This window comes from Zootoca vivipara, chromosome 14, assembly GCF_963506605.1.
Source record: "Zootoca vivipara chromosome 14, rZooViv1.1, whole genome shotgun sequence".
Lineage (NCBI taxonomy): Eukaryota > Metazoa > Chordata > Lepidosauria > Squamata > Lacertidae > Zootoca > Zootoca vivipara.
This window is the reverse complement of record NC_083289.1, coordinates 10,283,063-10,300,608: the sequence shown is the minus strand read 5'-3', so window position 1 is coordinate 10,300,608 and position 17,546 is coordinate 10,283,063. Positions and strand designations below refer to the sequence as shown.

The 17,546-nt window shown below is 41.5% G+C and overlaps 1 protein-coding gene across 2 annotated transcripts in view; it reads left to right on the top strand.

Moving 5' to 3' along the window:
- CSNK1G1 (casein kinase 1 gamma 1) overlaps positions 1–15,826 on the top strand; it is a 51,600-nt gene extending 35,774 nt beyond the window's left edge. For both annotated transcript variants that reach the window (XM_035132274.2, XM_035132276.2), the window contains one exon: positions 10,266–15,826. In XM_035132274.2, the coding sequence (XP_034988165.1) occupies positions 10,266–10,320 (55 nt within the window). In that variant the 3' untranslated portion in view covers positions 10,321–15,826. The remainder of the gene's footprint in view (positions 1–10,265) is intronic.
- Positions 15,827–17,546: the final 1,720 nt, after the last annotated feature.

Below are 17,546 nucleotides of genomic sequence, written 5' to 3'. Positions count from 1 at the left end.
TCATGCCAGAGTCTAACCTTGAATGCACACGAGTCCACTCCCTTACTGAAGCTAAGCAGGTCTGGGTCTGGTCAGTTCCTGTATGGGTGACCACCCGGGATTTGCATGTTTGTCACCATGTGCCATTTCCCGACAGAGGAAAGGCAAGCTAGGGTCCAAACATTTATAAAATTCTGTCTTGCACCTATTTTGAGCCCTGAAGGGGCCAGAATAAGCAAGAGTTTTCTTGTCAGAGCTGCAGAAACCAAGATTCACAGCTGAATGGCTATGGAGATAGGTTTACTTGCTTTCTGGCTAGTTTTGAGTGTCACTTAGACACAGCAACAAGGGGCAAAACCTCCCCTACCTGTTCTGATGCACCAAGCTTACCAACTCTGCTCCTCTTCCTTTCTAGCTGGGCTCTCATAGTTGTAAAAGACTACATACTCCTTTCTGTGTAAGAGATGTCACCCTCATACATTTTAACCTGAACTCTCTCATGAAGAAATGATAACGTTAAGATTTTATTGCAGTGAGGTCTGTAATGCTACTGCAAATGGCTAAACAAATTGTTACCTTTCTGAGCAGCAACGTGTGATTTGGGGCCATGGTCCACGAAGTTTATAGTCACCACCAATCCCACTCCTGTATTTTCTGTCTTCTCTTATTGTGTGGGATATGGAGAAAGTAGGAGTCCTGCTCTTTCTTTTCTGCTTGAAAACTGCAGTGGAGAGGAATCTGTGTGGTGTTGGGTGTCCTACTCACCAAATGGGCAGGGTACACTCTCAGAAGGTGACTTCTAGATGCTCTTTGGAAGAAATGGTAATCTAAATTAGTGCCTCTCTCTTCTCTGGGGCTTTGTAAAGGAAGGGATGCCTTTTTTTATGAAATGGGAATGTTTTTCCTGACAACCGGACTCTTCAAAAGTAGGTGAGAAGCTTGAGATGTCTGAAATGTGTGGAAAGAGGAGTGTTTTTAAGGAACCAGCTGCCCATGAGGATTCTGTATTGAGTCCGTCATAGGGTCTGCTGCAGCCCTTGAGTCTCTTCCTCCTCTGGCTATATATGGAAAGAAAGCAGCCAAAGGAAGATGGCTAATTCAGTCTGTAGAGCATGCAACTCTTAATCCCAGAGCTGTGGGTTCAAGCCCCACTTGGGACAAAAAGATTCCTGCACTGCAGGGGGTGGACTAGATGATCCTTGTGGTGCCTTCCAGCTCTACAATTCTCTGATAGTGTCAAAGTAAACTATATAATTTATTGCATAAAACATCAAATTCAAAGTTAAAAAGTCAAGGTTAATGAGGCACTTCCACCAGGGGAAGAAATTACTGTTCTAACCCATGAAATCTAGAGCCCTGAGAATATTGTGGCTGCTCTGTTCCTTCTCCAGCTTACATGTCTTTTGAACACGTTTCTTACTTATAAGGACCTGCTACTGTTGGAGCTGAAAGGGCAGATAACTGTTGTATACCTTGTAGCGGAGAAAAATGGTAGTAATCTTAACAGGTTTGGGGTTGAAATAATGGGGCCTTTTCCTAAGGGAAGTCTCATTTTCCTGTAATCTCTGTTGAAAACACAGCCTGTTGTAATTGCATTTGTAAATTGCATATGTGTTGATGGCACTGGAGAGAGAGAAGATTGAGATTGTTAGAGTGAAAAGTAGAGTCGAGTCGTGTTTTAGCTCAGGTTCCTGCTGCTTTGGGGTACCTTTGCTACTGAACAAGTAAGTATTCATTGCAAGAGGCAAATGTTACTAATGTAGCTTACATTCTGAAAGAATGGATCGCTTGTCTCCTGCTGCTACTGGTAATGATTCATCCTCCCACAACAAAATAAGTTAATTATTGGAGTGTGTGAAAGAACAACGGAACTCTCACAACCCAACATTCAGTCCTGTGTGTGTTCTGTCCTGGAGAGCAAATGCCATTCTTGAGTTTTGACTCTTGGGTTTTAAAATGGTTCTCTTTCAGACTTTTCTAGTACAGTCGTACCTTGGTTGTTGAACGCCCTGGAACTTGGATGTTTTGGCTCCCGAATGCCGCAGACCCGGAAGTGATTGTCCCAGTTTGCGAACGTTTTTTTGGAACCCAAACGTCCAGCGGGGCTTACCTAGCTTCTGATTGGCTGCAGGAGCTTCCTGCAGCTAATCAGAAGCCACAATTTGGTTTTTGAACGTTTTGGAAGTCAAACAGACTTCTGCAATGGATTCTGTTCGACTTCCAAGGTACGACTGTAATTGGGGCATCTGTATGCATATCAAATTTCCACTTCTGGGTGGTATGCAAGTACTTTTAACTATTTTGGGCTATGCTTTATGGCCTCTGTTCTTAGAGAGTTGCACAAGTGTCCCCACTTTAGGACCTAGAGTGTCTTGAACTGAATGCATAGCAAATCTTAGCTTTCTACGTAACGTCCAATGCCACAACACTGTGAGCCCATGAGTTTCAGGCATAAAGTAATTATCCCAGCCTAGCAAACAAAATTGTCCCTGTCCAACAGGACTGGTATCATTATTGTCTATGGAGCGTCTTCCTACAAAAGGCTAGAGAATTCAATTTATGTGGTGGGGTGTTTATGTAGGCGTTTATGAAGGAACCATGGAGCTTGCAGAGCTTAATGTTATGTTCTCTGAGGTTTTGCTTGTTCTGTGTTGGGAGTGTCCCCCCTGCCCCCATTTTATGTGATATACCATCCTTGTTTCTGCTTGCTTGTATTTCTGTGCTGGCTGCAGAGGAAAGTATATGGAAACACAGTGAGCTAGCAAGGGAGGGATGGAGTATTCAGCCCCTTCTCTACCAGGTGCACACTCACTCACTCTATAAAATTCATTATCACAGGCAAATTCTTAAATATAAGGCTAGGATAAACATGCCTAGTGAATTCACTACTGGGCATGAATTTTCCAGTACTGTAATTGGGGTGTTTTAGGCTGTGTGTGTTTTACTTTACCTTTTCACAGGTATATTCCTTGTGTACCGTTACCCCTTTTTGAAGTTATTTTCAGACCTGGACTATATATATGCCAAATGTTTACTCTGTCATCACTGTGGAAGTAGTTTGACCAAATAGTCATATTTGGACTATGATTGTGGATTAGGCCATTATTGAAGTCTGGTTGGGCTGAATGGAACATGGATAGTTTGGAGATGCTGATGCTTGTATTTTTCCTTCCTGATCTGACTATTGCAGAGGGCTCCTGATTAAACTGTAGGCTTTTATATTCATGCATATCCATTCATTTCTATCTCTAGCTACCGTTTTGTTTTAAATATAAACTGTACAAACAAGCGGGCTCATAAAATACAATAGTCTATATCCAGTGTTTTCTGCTGGCGCAAGAATGAGTTTTAATGTTGCACAACAGGTGAATCCCATACAACAATTGCACACGTGGAAATTCATTGCACAACATAGTGTGCTGTCTGTCACACAACAAAGTTACCAAAGGCCTGCGTGTGCATTCTCTGGTTCAACAACTTTCTGCTGGTGCAAAACATTTCACCAGCAGGGCAAGTGTCCTGCTTAGTGACTTTAACTTGGCACTGCATTGCCTACAACCCAGTGTGTATATATTTTTTTCCTAAGGAGGTATAGCTAGCAATAGATGTGCACCATAAAGTGTCCCATAAAGTCCATGGTTATCAACAGTCTTGTAATCTTAAGACATACTTGGCCATACCTGACTCTTTAGGGTGTGTCTGTGTGTGTTTTAAGAGTTCAGAGTTCCTGGGTATGTATTTGCAGTCTTTTGAGCCACATCATGTGCTGTTATTTTGGAATAGCTCCCCACTGCAGCTGTAGGAAGGGCACTTTATTTATTTCTTATTTGCCTACTGCTTCAAACTGAAGTATCGTAAGTGGTTTACACACAAAAATTAAAATATCACAAATACTCTGTGTGTGCTTCAGAGGGGTCTCCCCTTCTAAACATAAGCTGCCTGGGGGAGCTTCTCTTAACCCTGTGCCTGGTGTCTGCCTGTAGCAGGACACAGTGTGTGACGTTGGAGATTTCAGCAGGAGTGCATCTCTTACACTTGTGAGAATATCTCAGATTAGGGCTAACTAAGTGGCTTCCTCCCCTGGCTTTGTTTGCTGAGTTTTTGCTGGGGTCAGAGTGTATGATTCTGTCCATCAGTTTCTGGCGGTGGAAAACTTTGCAATGGTGGATCACTAGTCTCACTGTCCCAGGGAATTTTATCCACAGTTCAAGAATTTAGTCTTAGATCATCTTTTTGTACATTGTCTGATCCTTTAAAAGAGAAAAAACTATTGCTACCAAACCGAACGTGTGCAATAATAGGCCAGCCCTGCAGCAGTTTTGGACTATGACTCCCATTTGACTGGGGCTGGTGGGAGTTGTAGTTCCAAGCAGCTGCAAGACCCCAAGTTGGGAAAGGCTGCAATAGGCTATGGGACTGCCTACTGCCCTGCCTTATTTTGTAGTTTATATCCCTTGGACGCATTTGACCCTTCTCTCATATTTGGGCAGCATTTAAAATGCTAAAATACCTTAACAAGCAATCTGTCTGCCGGCCTGTATTTACTGGCCTCCACTTCCTATTACTGTTTAGGAACAAGTTGGCTTACAAACCTAAAAAATAAATTCAAATTAAAAAAACAACACACACAGTGTAACTTAAGCAGTTGGGCATCTGGAAGCCCCTATAATTAAACGGATTCCAATTTTTTGCTGAATAATAATTTTCACCTAGCAGTTAAAAGTCTGTTTAGGTCTTGATAGGTCAAAACCAGCACTTTAAACTTTGCTCAGAGCAAACCAGAGTAGTTAGTGAAGTTTTTTACTGGAAGCAATTGCAGAATATTTGTACTGTCTGGCAGCATTGCAACATCATTATCTATCTGGGGAGTAGTGTGTGTGTTTAGAAACATGCAAATGGCTTTGCATTATGATGCTGGCCTTCTAGCATAATTGGTGCATTTTATTCAACTTCTATGTGTTTTTGTATGTACCATGCTCAGTCATAATCTTTTGGTTGGACTGGACAAGCTGCATATTTCAAAAGTATACATCTTCCATTGACATGAGTGGTAGGCCACTGTTATTTATTAGCATTTATGGAATCATTTGCACTGCATTAAGAGCTGATACACCCATTTTCTTAAGTGGGGAAGTCAGAACTGGGGCGAATCTCCTTGTATTATTTCTGAAAAACTATGTTCAGGACATGGTTAGCCAGAAATTACACAGTATAGTGAATTTCACAAGACACTTTTGCCATGTGACTATTGGGAGGGGAAACAATTTTATGGCAACTCTTCCACCTTAGAAATTTGAGGTGTTGGGAACATTAGAAGTAATCGCTAGCATATCTACCTCTGCCACTTGTTTGTATAGATGTATACAAACAATGTATACATGTATAGATGTATACATTGTATAGAATGTATACGTTGTATAGAAACTATGAATGTGGGAAACGGGTGTTTTTAAGGAGTATATCGCGTATTCCATCAGTCTTTGTGACTCTCTCTCTCTGTCTCTGCTTCATTTCATAGTGAATTAATTTCATAGGTGAAGGCCACCCAGTGTCCACTCCAGGCTTCTCATAAGAGACTGGTTTGTCTGGTTCTGTCAACCATCCAGCCTGTGTCATCTATAATGGAAGCCATCTGTGCAGCATAAGTCACCCTAGCTTCATGCATGCCTCCCAGCTTTTACAGATCAACTTCCTTCACTTATGTTGTTCATTTTATCATTGATTAAAATACACCATGTCAAAACCTAGATATGTCACCTTCCTGTTTTATTATAGAGTTGTCTTTTCTCTCTGAAGTTTTATCCACTAATGAGATCACATGCCTTATATGGGGCTACCTATGCAAAATAAATCAAATTGTGTACTCAAGGATTCAGATTTTACACCTAAAATTAATTATGGAAAATAATGGGACCCAGGTGGCGCTGTGGTTAAACCACTGAGCCTAGGGCTTGCTGATCAGAAGGTCGGCGGTTCGAATCCCTGTGACGGGGTGAGCTCCCGTTGCTTGGTCCCAGCTCCTGCCAACCTAGCAGTTCGAAAGCACGTCAAAATGCAAGTAGATAAATAGGAACCGCTACAGCGGGAAGGTAAACGGCGTTTCCATGTGCTGCTCTGGTTTGCCAGAAGCGGCTTTGTCATGCTGGCCACATGACCTGGAAGCTATACGCCGGCTCCCTCGGCCAATAATGCGAGATGAGCGCGCAACCCCAGAGTCGGTCACGACTGGACCTAATGGTCAGGGGTCCCTTTACCTTTACCTTTAAGCAACTCTCTATAGCAGGTTAAGTTAGTTCGATCTCTCAAGATGCAGATTTTCTGTGAATAATAATTTTCTGGTAAGGTCTGTGTTAGGGAAATTTGGGTTAGGTAAACAGTTATCATTTGTGGAGTGGATGTTTATGCAAGAACCAGTTGTACCTCTATGCAACCAGTTGTACCTCACCCTTTCTTCTTTGCTCTAAGCAAGGTTGGGGCTATGGGGTTCTCTTCATCCATGAGATGGAACATAGGAGGTTCTGCAGGGACTGCCAGTGCCCAAGGAGGAGATCACGTTTTGTCCACTCCCTGCAATGTCTCCAATTGCAGCTGCTTTGATTACTACTGTAAAAGGTAGTGGAATCCATAGCACTTAATATTGTTAGTGGAAAAACCATTCACTTCTCTGGAAAGGGAAGGATACAGTACATTTGTATTGATGAACATTTTGCCAGCATGTGATATTCTCCCAAATTGGTTGAGTCTCCTTTAAAAACGCACACATTGTACAATAGATTGTAACTGATCCAGAAGCTGAGAGTGGGAGAAACAAAGTTGTGCTGATGCTAGCAGTGCCTGTAGCTCTGTTCTAATGTGGTGGGTCATGCACTATAGGCATTTGATATTGCAATGGGTGACCAGATGCTAATGTTAACTTTGATTGTAGCTCAGTGCAACACAGTGAGTTCTCTGCCTTTTCTTTTCCTCCCCCTTCTTCCCCATCATTCACAGCTCTGTGAGACCAACACAGTGACTTATTGCTATTTATTGTGGTGTCTTTCTCCAAACCATGGAGAGCTGCTCATGGTCACAAGTGGGCAAAGTTTCCTCTCTCATCCCTGTTCCAGGGATGAAAATGGGCAACATTCAAAAGTCATCTGTCCTTGTTCTGCTTCATTATGCTTAGATGATTAATAGTTTTCTCCTTCAGTTGTTGAAAGAGGGAGTACAAGGGTGGTAAGACGCATGTTGAAAGCTGCTTCTGTCCAGTAAACTTTGTCAGGCAAGTCCAGGTGGCTCAGGTAAGAAGGCAAGCAACATGCTACAAGGAAGGAGGAAAAACTCCTGGAGGATAATCTAATTTGTGAGGAGGCAATAGGTGATTCCCTTTTGACCACAAATGGCAGACCATTTAATAACACGGCAATTTTTCGGAATTTTTTTTGAAATATTATTTCTACTAAGTATTATGTAAGTAATTATTCCACAATAATTATACATTACACATAAATAACAAATGAAGACAAAAATATTAATTACATCTAATGACAATAAATCATGATCAAAACAATATTAACTTGCTTTTAGTTAGCTAATTCAGATATTTATCTGTCGGTCAACTTATTCCCAGAATGTAGTGGGATTGAAAAGTTCAATCTTTCTTAGACTTCATTATTCCAGTATTGAGGGGGGAGGGAACCTTCAATCTTTCAATAAATCACTTTGCTGCCTTCCTCCTCTGTTACCTTTGTGAGTTAAATTGAATAAGCCATGCCCATACCCTCAAGTTAATTTTTTTTTCATTTATGACTAATAGCCAATTTTGTTGCTGTTAATAAATGTGTAATCTTCAGACTATACAAATCCTAGTAAGATAACCAATCCGTTCATTGACTAACTGCCGCCTATGTGGGTTTTTTTTTAATATAAAAAAATCAGCTATGATAGAGATTCAATAATTTATTATTTTGGGGTATAACTGAAAGAGTTGAGAAATCCATTGGTGTTACCCTACAATACTCATTTCGTGTTTGAGCATAAGTTTGAGTGCCAGCTACTGCTCAAATACAGTTTATATAAAACTGTTCACAATATGTATACATGGAGTGGGCTCTAGTATCTGGATTTTTTTTTATTAAATCATCTTTCCATGTTTGTTATCTTGAGAGTTACCAGCATGTTATAAATTTAACTTAAAGTTTAAGTTATTGGAGATCAGAATTTCAGATCTTGTACACCCTCTTTGTGAGCTGTATTTTACTATTGATTTAGTAATTATATGCTTAACTTCCTAGCCACTGAAGTATGGAAATGCCTTGCCTCCCTACTTGTGTCTTTATTGGTCTCTCAAGATATTCGTAAAAATAATCTCCTAAATCTTGTAGAGTGGTGTTGGGAAGAAGGTTGATTGCAAGGATTTCTGATTCCCAGATGTTTAACCATACTAACAACAAAATGACACTCTCTTGATCTAGATTATGCAGCTGAAATGATAACCTGGAGTGGGCTTTTTATATTGAATGACTTTATACACTTCATTTCATTCTGGTACTCAAAAAGAAAGAAAAAACACACACATTTCTGGCCTCATAATTTTTTAATTCTATGTTTCTGCCTTTGGCACCTGGCTCTGGTTAGTAGATCTTGGGGTTCTGGTAAAGAACCAAGTAATCTCACAAGTCTGAAGCCTGTCCACCTTTACTGCAGATCATGCTGAGCCAAGCCTAGGTTTTATCCAACTTTCATGCATATGCCAGATTTTAAATAAGTTACCAACAACGGGAATTTGCTTGGGTAACATCCAGATACATTTTACTTCAGAGCAAAAATATCTACTCTAAGCATGTTGTTAAATCCACCTGCTTTATCTTTGTGGCCTTATCAATTATAAACTGTGCTTTAAAAAGCCATTGATCCTACCTTTGTTTTTAATCGCTTAAATTTCCATATTACCAATTGGGCGTATGTTTTGGTGGTGGGGATTTTGGCAGAAAGACACTGTGCCTCTTCAATATGAGACAGCAAATAACAGATAAAACCTATCACTCATTTCTAAAGTGGGGAAAAATATCTTTATTTGTATCATTTTGAGAGTTGGGATTACAGGATATTATGGGCAATCACACCAGAATAAAAATGGCTTCAAGATTTGAACAATTTCAGACCCCACCTGCATTTAAGATGATACAGAATTAAAAGACTTACTGGCATTGAATCCAACCGTAAGTTTCAGTTTCCTGTGGTTCTTAATGCTAGAAGGAAATCTGTGGTGTAAGACAAAAAAATACCTGCTAACTTTGTATATGAAGTGGGAGAAAATGTACCTTTTTTCATCAAGCTTGGCACGGAGAAGAGGAAGCACGCAAATCTGGGTGGCCTGTACAACTATTACTGATAAAATTATCTTCTACAAAACACCATGACTACAACTTTAATTTCTGATTAATCATATATTAAATTGATAGATTGAAGTCCACTTCCCTATAAAGCATGTTTTTTTCCATCTGTTTTTATAGCAAGGGTAATTTCTTGTTCAAGTCACTGTTCTAGAATTCTACTTCAAGTGTTTTGGAAACTCCAGATCAGGACAACTTTGTGTTTAGCAGTTGAATTCCAGTCCGTGTTGTTTAAGTAATTCTTCCACACTTCTTTTCTATCCCTCTTGTGTTTTTAGGCAACAGTGGTGGATTTTCTCATCTTATACTACATAGGTCCACCTGTGTCAGCAGCGTCCCATGCCAGGGTTCTTCATGTCTCAGAATTATCTTAGGAGTTGTTAACCACGGTTCCACTCTAAAAGCATCCTGTTTGTTCATATGAGGCTTCTTTAGTTTCTTGTATAGTAAATGTATCATCTGTGGTGGTGAAAGCAACTTGGTTAAAAGTGTGCATTCTTGCAGTTTTCTGCCAGCGGTGGGGGTGGCAATTCTGAGTTGTGTGCCTTTCAGATGGAATTGGCCATGTTCACGTTCCCCGTTAGTTGCAAATGATGTTGGTTTGGAAAATAATGCCAAAGCAAGAGGCTCGAACTGGTCATTGTAACCCTCAAGTTATTACAGCCCTTGAAAAATCACATGGGTCCCCAGAGCGTGGTGTCGATTCCTGGTGGCGATTATTGGACTGCCTTGATGTTTTGAATGTCTTGAGTTTATCTGTTGTTGCAGGAGAGGGTGGGTGTTGGGAACATGTGTGTTGCGTGTTTCTGAGAGTGAAGAAGTTGGCCACATCACACGCATTGTGTTGTAAGGAGAGGGCTTGATTGAGGTCCCAGTACTCTCTATTGATTTGCTGTGTTCTTTGTGCTCCAGGTGCTGCTGCTTCTATAAGAGGAAAAGGAAGAAGTCTTCCCAACGCCAGAAATGACAGGCGTCTCCTTGAGGTCTTTGGGGGACTTTGTTTACCTGCTGTTCCTGCCACGTCTTATTGAATGGGGCTTCTCTTGGGGAGAGGACAAGAAACAAGGGACATATTAAACCAAAAAGAGAGGAAGGGGGAAAAATTCCAAAATAAACATTCAGGTGGATTCCCTAAATGGTCTCGCTTGCTCACTCCACGCTTGAAGCTCCTTTTGGAATCAGGATTGCATCCTTTCCAGCACTCTTTGCCTTTGTTGGAAGGTTGGCTGGCTACCTTCCTGTCTGTACAGCAGTTCAGCAAAGAGGGCGTTCCTGGTGGATGTGCTTTTGTTCCTGCTCCCTTTCTCTTTTGTTCTCGACATGCGCCCCCCCACACACCAACAGCAGGGGGGCTTTATGTACTGCGGGGTCAAGATGGAGGTGAAGAGAGGATGCTCTCAAGAGGACCCAGCTCCTCTTGCTGTGAACGGCTTAGTTTTGACTGCACTGGCAGCTTAGACCTGATCCTTCTTAATCGCACTCCAACGAATTCCATGATAGTAAGCCAATGGCGAGAGAACTGCAATCTACATTTCCAGTTGCCTTGATTTACTGGTTTCTGTGGCATCTCCCTTCTCAGAATGGTTACAGAGAAGTGTCAGTTGTTCTAAAGGAACTTAAGTTGTTGCACTTTTAATTATTTTTAGCATTATGTATGCGTATGCTGTACGTGCGTGTTTTTCCCCCCCTTGTGGGTGTGAATGATGCCAGCACACATGTTCAGCTTGTATTTGAGTGCAAAGCCTCCCTTTGACTTAGTCTGTCCACCACATTTGGAATCTCCTGGGACTATTCAGGGGTTTTCATACCCCACTGTTGGTTGTGCACTGAAGCTTACTTGAATTTTCAGCTGCCCTTTCCAGCTGTCAGTGAACACCCCTCTTGTGGTTTTTCTCCATGGTGCCTGACATAACCTGCTTGGAATTGGAAGTCTTTCTGCTGGCAGGAAGGAGAAAAGTCAGCTGGGCTGAATTCTGGGCAGGTCACAGAAATGCAAATGCAGACTACTGTAACCGAAAGTGGAAAGGATGAGGCAGTTTGGCCATTTAAAGGGAGCAAAGCTATTTCATCAGTGAGAGGACACTGCCACTGCCTTAGATGACATATTTTATCAGGCCTTTTAGAGGTTCAAGGCCATCTATACAGACTAGAATAGCATGTGGCTTCCAGCAGAGCAGCCTGTGTATTACCTATGATTCTTTCTGTTATGCAGTTAGGGCTCCTTATTAACATGCCCCAGGCAATTGGATAACTTTGTTTTATTCTGACTTTCCAAATGGGATTGACCACTCTGCATTCAGTGTGCTCCAAGGCAGAGATTGTGAACTCCTGCAGATCTTATGTGGATATGGCTTGAGACAAATAATTGGAAATTTGAGGGAGGCCATACCATGTGCCCTCTGCCTACTGCCTTGAAGTGAACTGAAAGTGTTTCCTTTTCAAAAATTTGATACCTGGAATCTTGTGACTCATCTTCCCTAATAAGTGGCACCACAATGCTGTAGTTCAGTCAGTAATCCTTGGGGAGGGAGTTCCCTCATGACCATAAGCCTCTTGTTGGGAAAAACTGTGGGAGCTCCTTGCCTATGGACAGAAGAAACCTGTTCAGGGAGGAAAAGCAACTCTCTCTGCAGTAACTCCTTTGGTTCCTCTCAATTTCTTGAGTATTCTTCTTAATCTAAAAGCTTCATTTTTAGCTTTGCTTGGCTGAGCTTTGGACTGCCTTCCTCTCCCTGGTTCCCCCTACCACTACTTCAAGCCTTGAGCCAAAAGGTAGACTTGTTTTTTGCTCATGAACTGTCTATCCTAGAAAGTTGTGCATCCATTTTCTGAGTGTGGCCAGTTGCCTTTTTCTTGCATTTAAATGCAGGTAAGAGGAATGAACTCTTCACCATCAGTCATTGACTAGAAGGATTTGGGTTTTCTTAGAAGACTTTTTAAACTTCTCAGCTCGTTATTCCTGACTACTAACACTCTCTTTAAATGTTTCTAAGGCCACCTGCTAAAATGAGCCTTGTTTCCCACTCTTGGCATGGGAAATATCAAATACGAGATTTAAGATTTCATGAAAACTTGACCTTTGTGCTCCCAGCTGCACCACATGCATCTGTCCTTTTGCAGTCTAGTTCTCTTCCACTGAGGAGCATCTTATATTTTGCAAATGGAGGAAGCTACATGATAAACAGTTTTCCCCCAAATTGTTTTTCTTTAGAAGTCTTCATTATTTTTAATGTCCAATGGTTGAAATCCATCTTGCTTTTGCTTCTCTGCTCCATTGCTCAGGAGATCTAGCTTCCTCCTGAATGAAAATATTTGTGTGCATATAGGGAACATGTGCTCTTGAAGCAGGTTAATATCCAAACTCGATTTTGCATTCTAGTCAAATACTGAAGCTCTTCAGAAACCAAACTGTAAGAAATGTCTCATAGTAGGGATACTTGAGTAAAAGTCTGGATTTAGTGGAGTCAGAATAAGGAACAAGAGAAACTAACTTGGACTGGATTACTTGTAGGACCCTCTTCTACGGCAAGTGAACATTTCAGTTGTTAAGCATCTGTATGGGAGAATGTATGCAAAGTGCTGGCCCATATAATCAAAACAGTCTCCCAGTTCCCCAGTGCTTCCATACAGTGTCTTCATATCGGAGCTGCTTCTGCAGCCTCCCATTTCCAATGAAGCAACATGGAGCCAGAGCCGTCTTCAAGTATTCTTCTCCATTTCTGAAATGTGCTAATTCTTTCCAGAGAACAGCGAGTGGTAAAAATGACTTTCTCCCCCTTCATTCTTAACTATTCAATCTTAGCTACTTTGAAGAGAATACTATGATCATTAATAATACTACAGCTAATTACTACAGCGTTCTCTCCAAGCTTCCAGTTCTAAATCAGCGCCATCCTTTGCAAAACAAAGCTGATGGCATTGTCTTTGATTATTTTGAAACAAACGGTCAGAAGCTAGTGAATAGGAATGAGTAAGATTATATAGGTCTCCCTTCCCTCTCATCACTGGATGTGTGTCTTAAAGGCCAAATCTGTTTAATTGTGAGGGTTGCCTTGCTTCAGGAGCTGACTAGCTGGCCTCTAATGTTCTCTGGGTCTTAGAGAATAACATGTCAGCACATATTCTTAAAAGAAGACAAGGGTAGTTCTTCCAAGTGCTCGTTCAAAATCTACCTTCAGTTTTGTCGCTTGGAAAGGCAGGTGTCTGTAAAATGGACTAGTAATCCTTTGTAGACCCCTCCACCCTCTTGGATTTTAAATAGTCATGATCATGACTTTGCTACCAAACAGTTGCCTTTCTTTTTAGGGTGGAAGAAATTAAAATAGCTAATCTGCATTAGTCTCTATAAAAGCAGCTTTCTTGTGATGTAATGAGTAGATCACTCTGGAAATTGCCAGTGGCAGAATTAGAAAATTCTTTTCCTTGGGGCTGGTTTGAATTTCTTTCTCCCTTTCAATTTTAAGCCTTAATCTTATATTTTAAAACACACGCCATGAACTTATCTTCAAAAACTATTGCTTCCTGGGGTGCTTGTTCTTCAAAACGACCTGCCCAGTGCCCCTGTAGTCCAAAACAGGCATGCATGACTTAAATCTTTCCACATCCGTGGTTTATGATGACTTGCAGGATGTATATTGCTCCTTGACGAATGGAACTTGTAAGCTCTCCCAAGAGCTTTTATGAGCGATGCTTTGTGGAAGGTAAACTGCCATGGTGAGCATTTCTTTGTATGTAGTCTGAAGATGGTGTTGTATTGCTGGGTGTGAACTGCCAAATATGCACATCCCTATAAATACAAAGCCATAAGCCCCATTTTCTCAAAATGCTAAAGATGGGGGAAGAGGGAAAATACGCTTTCTGCATTGCTTATCAGGCCTTAAAGGAAGTACCCATTGTTTGGCTTGGAAGGCTAGCTTTTCCCATTGGTTTTGAGCCTCACTGATTGAGCTTCCTTTTCTTTTTTGCAGGTCTTGATGTTGGCATGATGTGTAGCAGTTAAAGGGCCTAAGAATGCCAGGCTACTTTGCTTGCCTTGGCAGTTCTCAGTGCCGTGTTTGTATTATGCATATCCCAGTAAGTGACTGGAAGGGAACTGATTTCTGAAGCCTCCCTTAATAGTTTTACTGCAGGCCCTCTCGATGTTGTTGGACTACAACTCCCATAATCCCTAATCATTGACCATGCTGGCGGGGACCAACGGAAGCTGGAATCCAACAACATCTGGAGGGCCACAGGCTTCCTATCTGTGCTGTAGATGAACCACTATAGGAATTACTCTCTGCTGTGTGAATGTCTGGAAGGGGTGCAGATCTTTACTTCAGTATTTGTTATGCAGCAGGCCTTGGGTCTGAGGATGAGCAGCAGCTTAGTCTGCATGCTTTATTACCAAACTTCTTAATTGCGAGGAAACCTCAGTCTCTGACCAGGATGCCCTTGCCTCAGTTTAGTGATGTAGTAGGAACCTGCACTTCAGCACCTCATGGGGATCTCGTTCTGGAGTTGTTGCTGCAGAATACTGCTCCTATGGAGGGTGTGGTTTCTGAGAGGGACTGGGACACTCTTACATTGAGCACCTGCTTCCAGTGCCTGCTCTGAGTTCAGTACCCCCCCCCCGAAATGACAGGTGCATGCCAATCAAATACAGGCAGGAAAATGGCTTTAAATAGCCTCTCTCATCCTCTTAAGACTGTCTCAGGAAAATGATCACTTTTTCTAAGAAATGCTTTTCCAAACTGCATAACTGCTGCATAACTGTATAGGCTACCTTGTGGAACTTGGGAACAGGTTAATCTTCTCCCGTTAGAAAAGCAACTTGGTAGTGATAAGTCTGTCTTTGCAATTACCAAGCAGAGAAGAGAATTATCATTTGGGGGCCGGTGGACCATACCAAATATTGTATCTTCCCCAAACAGGGAAACCACAGTTAAGTGGCTTGTTCCCATTGGAAATTTTGTGATGTATAATTTATTAAGTCTGTTTCTTTAATGTAGGCCTTTTGTGCTTTTAAAAATGGGATGATTGGGATAATGAGTGCAACTCTTGTTACTGTAAAGAAAAATCAGCTGTGAAAAATCTTTTTTAAAGTATTGTGTGCACATGTCTGATTCTTGTTGAAATGCCTTTTGATTTTTAATCTTTTTATTTTAAATGTGTAATGCAATGTTTTATTCATATAATCCTGGCACTGCTCTTGGAACTTGGCAGTGAACATGAAGCGTAGTATTTTTTAACATGAATGTCAATTTCAAATGCATTTGAAACGGTTCAGGATAAGGGCTCACAAACACGATGTGCAGGAGGCTCCTCTGGCGCTAGTTGGATTTCACTTTGCCAGGAATTGGGTCCTGCTACTGATCTTTTCTGATGTGCCTGTTTTTAATGGGACATTGCAAGAAATGTTGTGTACCTTAAATACCCCCTTCCCCCTATTTGCACCCTTTTAATGTAAAATAAAACATCAAATTTGCTCTGTTCACATCTGTGTAGTCCTTTTTATTTTCTCTCGAGTGCCATGTCCCATCACACTTAGCATCTTGAAAACAAAGAGGTTGCTACTCCTGTGATAAGACTGGAGGTATTTGCAATGTAGATTATATTTGCAAAAGAAACATAAACACAGCTTGCATGTGCTTTAGTGCTTCCATGGTCTCGCCAACAAAGGAAGCATTCATGTTCAATTCTGTCACCTTGGTTTTGAATTGAGACCATGTACTGTGTTAGTTTACTAACGCCAGGATGTTTGTCATCCCACAGTTTGGTCAAACTCATGTTGGTTAGCACACTACACAATGCTATTTTAGAGAACACTTTGAAGGAAGTGGCTGTAGCTTCGTGGAAGAGCTGTGGATCAATCCTGAGGATTAATCCTGTCTGAAACCCTGGAGAGCTTCTGTCAGTCAGGTAACGCTGAGCTAGATAAATCATTGGTCTGGCTCAGTATATACAAGGCAGCTTCCTATATTCTCAATATGTTTTTAAAAATGCACATTCACATGTAAAAAAAATGTGTTTTTTGTTTAATTTTTTTTTGCAGATTCATGCAGAAATGGTCTGGAACAGTCTTATGACTGAATGTGTGCAAAAGCAATACTAGAAAAATACACTGATCCATTCATCATTGCTGCTAGTCAAAATTTAGTCATGTTTACAAAAAGGTCATTCCATAACTCACTCAAAATGTCAACTTTCTGTGTTATAAACATGATTCCGGTACAGTACTTGGGGCTGACGAAAGGTGTAGCTCAAAACAGCTTAAGCGCACTAGGTTTTTTAAAAAACAGTTTTCATTTCGGATTTTTTTGTGTTATGAAACAGATAAACAGGCGAAAGGTACATCTATCTCCTCCACTTTCTATTCATAGTCTTTCACAGTTCGTTTACATTTAGCGAGAGACACTTTTGTCATAGATACCTTGTTGTTGGGGGTGGGGAGGAGAGATGGGGGACATGGTTCCTTCGTTCTGTTGCCTAGTGTTAGTGAGTAAGAGTTTGTGTCAGGATCACATGGGCATTTATTTATTTTTGTTGCTAAATTAAGGATGACTGGCGTACCCTCTGAAGTCTGAACCTGTTCCAAGTCCTGAAGGATAGCAATGGCAGTGCATGTAACGCAGCCTAGCAGATTTTATTAGGACAAAACGGGTGGCGCTGTGGGTTAAACCACAGAGCCTAGGGCTTGCCGATCAGCAGGTCGGTGGTTCGAATCCTCGCAACGGGGTGAGCTCCCGTTGCTCGGTCCCACCTCCTGCCAACCTAGCAGTTCGAAAGCACGTCAAAATGCAAGTAGATAAATAGGAACCGCTACAGCGGGAAGGTAAACGGCGTTTCCATGTGCTGCTCTGGTTTGCCAGAAGCGGCTTTGTCATGCCGGGCACATGACCTGGAAGCTGTACACCGGCTCCCTCGGCCAATAAAGCGAGATGAGCGCCACAACCCCAGAGTCGGTCACGACTGGACCTAATGGTCAGTGGTCCCTTTACCTTTAACATTTTATAAGCTGGATCTTTGAGATGTTTTGCTTTGCTTTTTAATACCTACCATTGCTTTCTCCATGTGCAAAGTGTCTTAAGCCAAGTAAGTCATAAACCCTTACCCAGTTTGCATCTAATAGCCACTTGCTTCTCCGTTTGCACCAAATTGAGCAATAAATTGTGTGTGTGTGTGTGTAGCAGTACGCCACACTAAGCAGCAGGT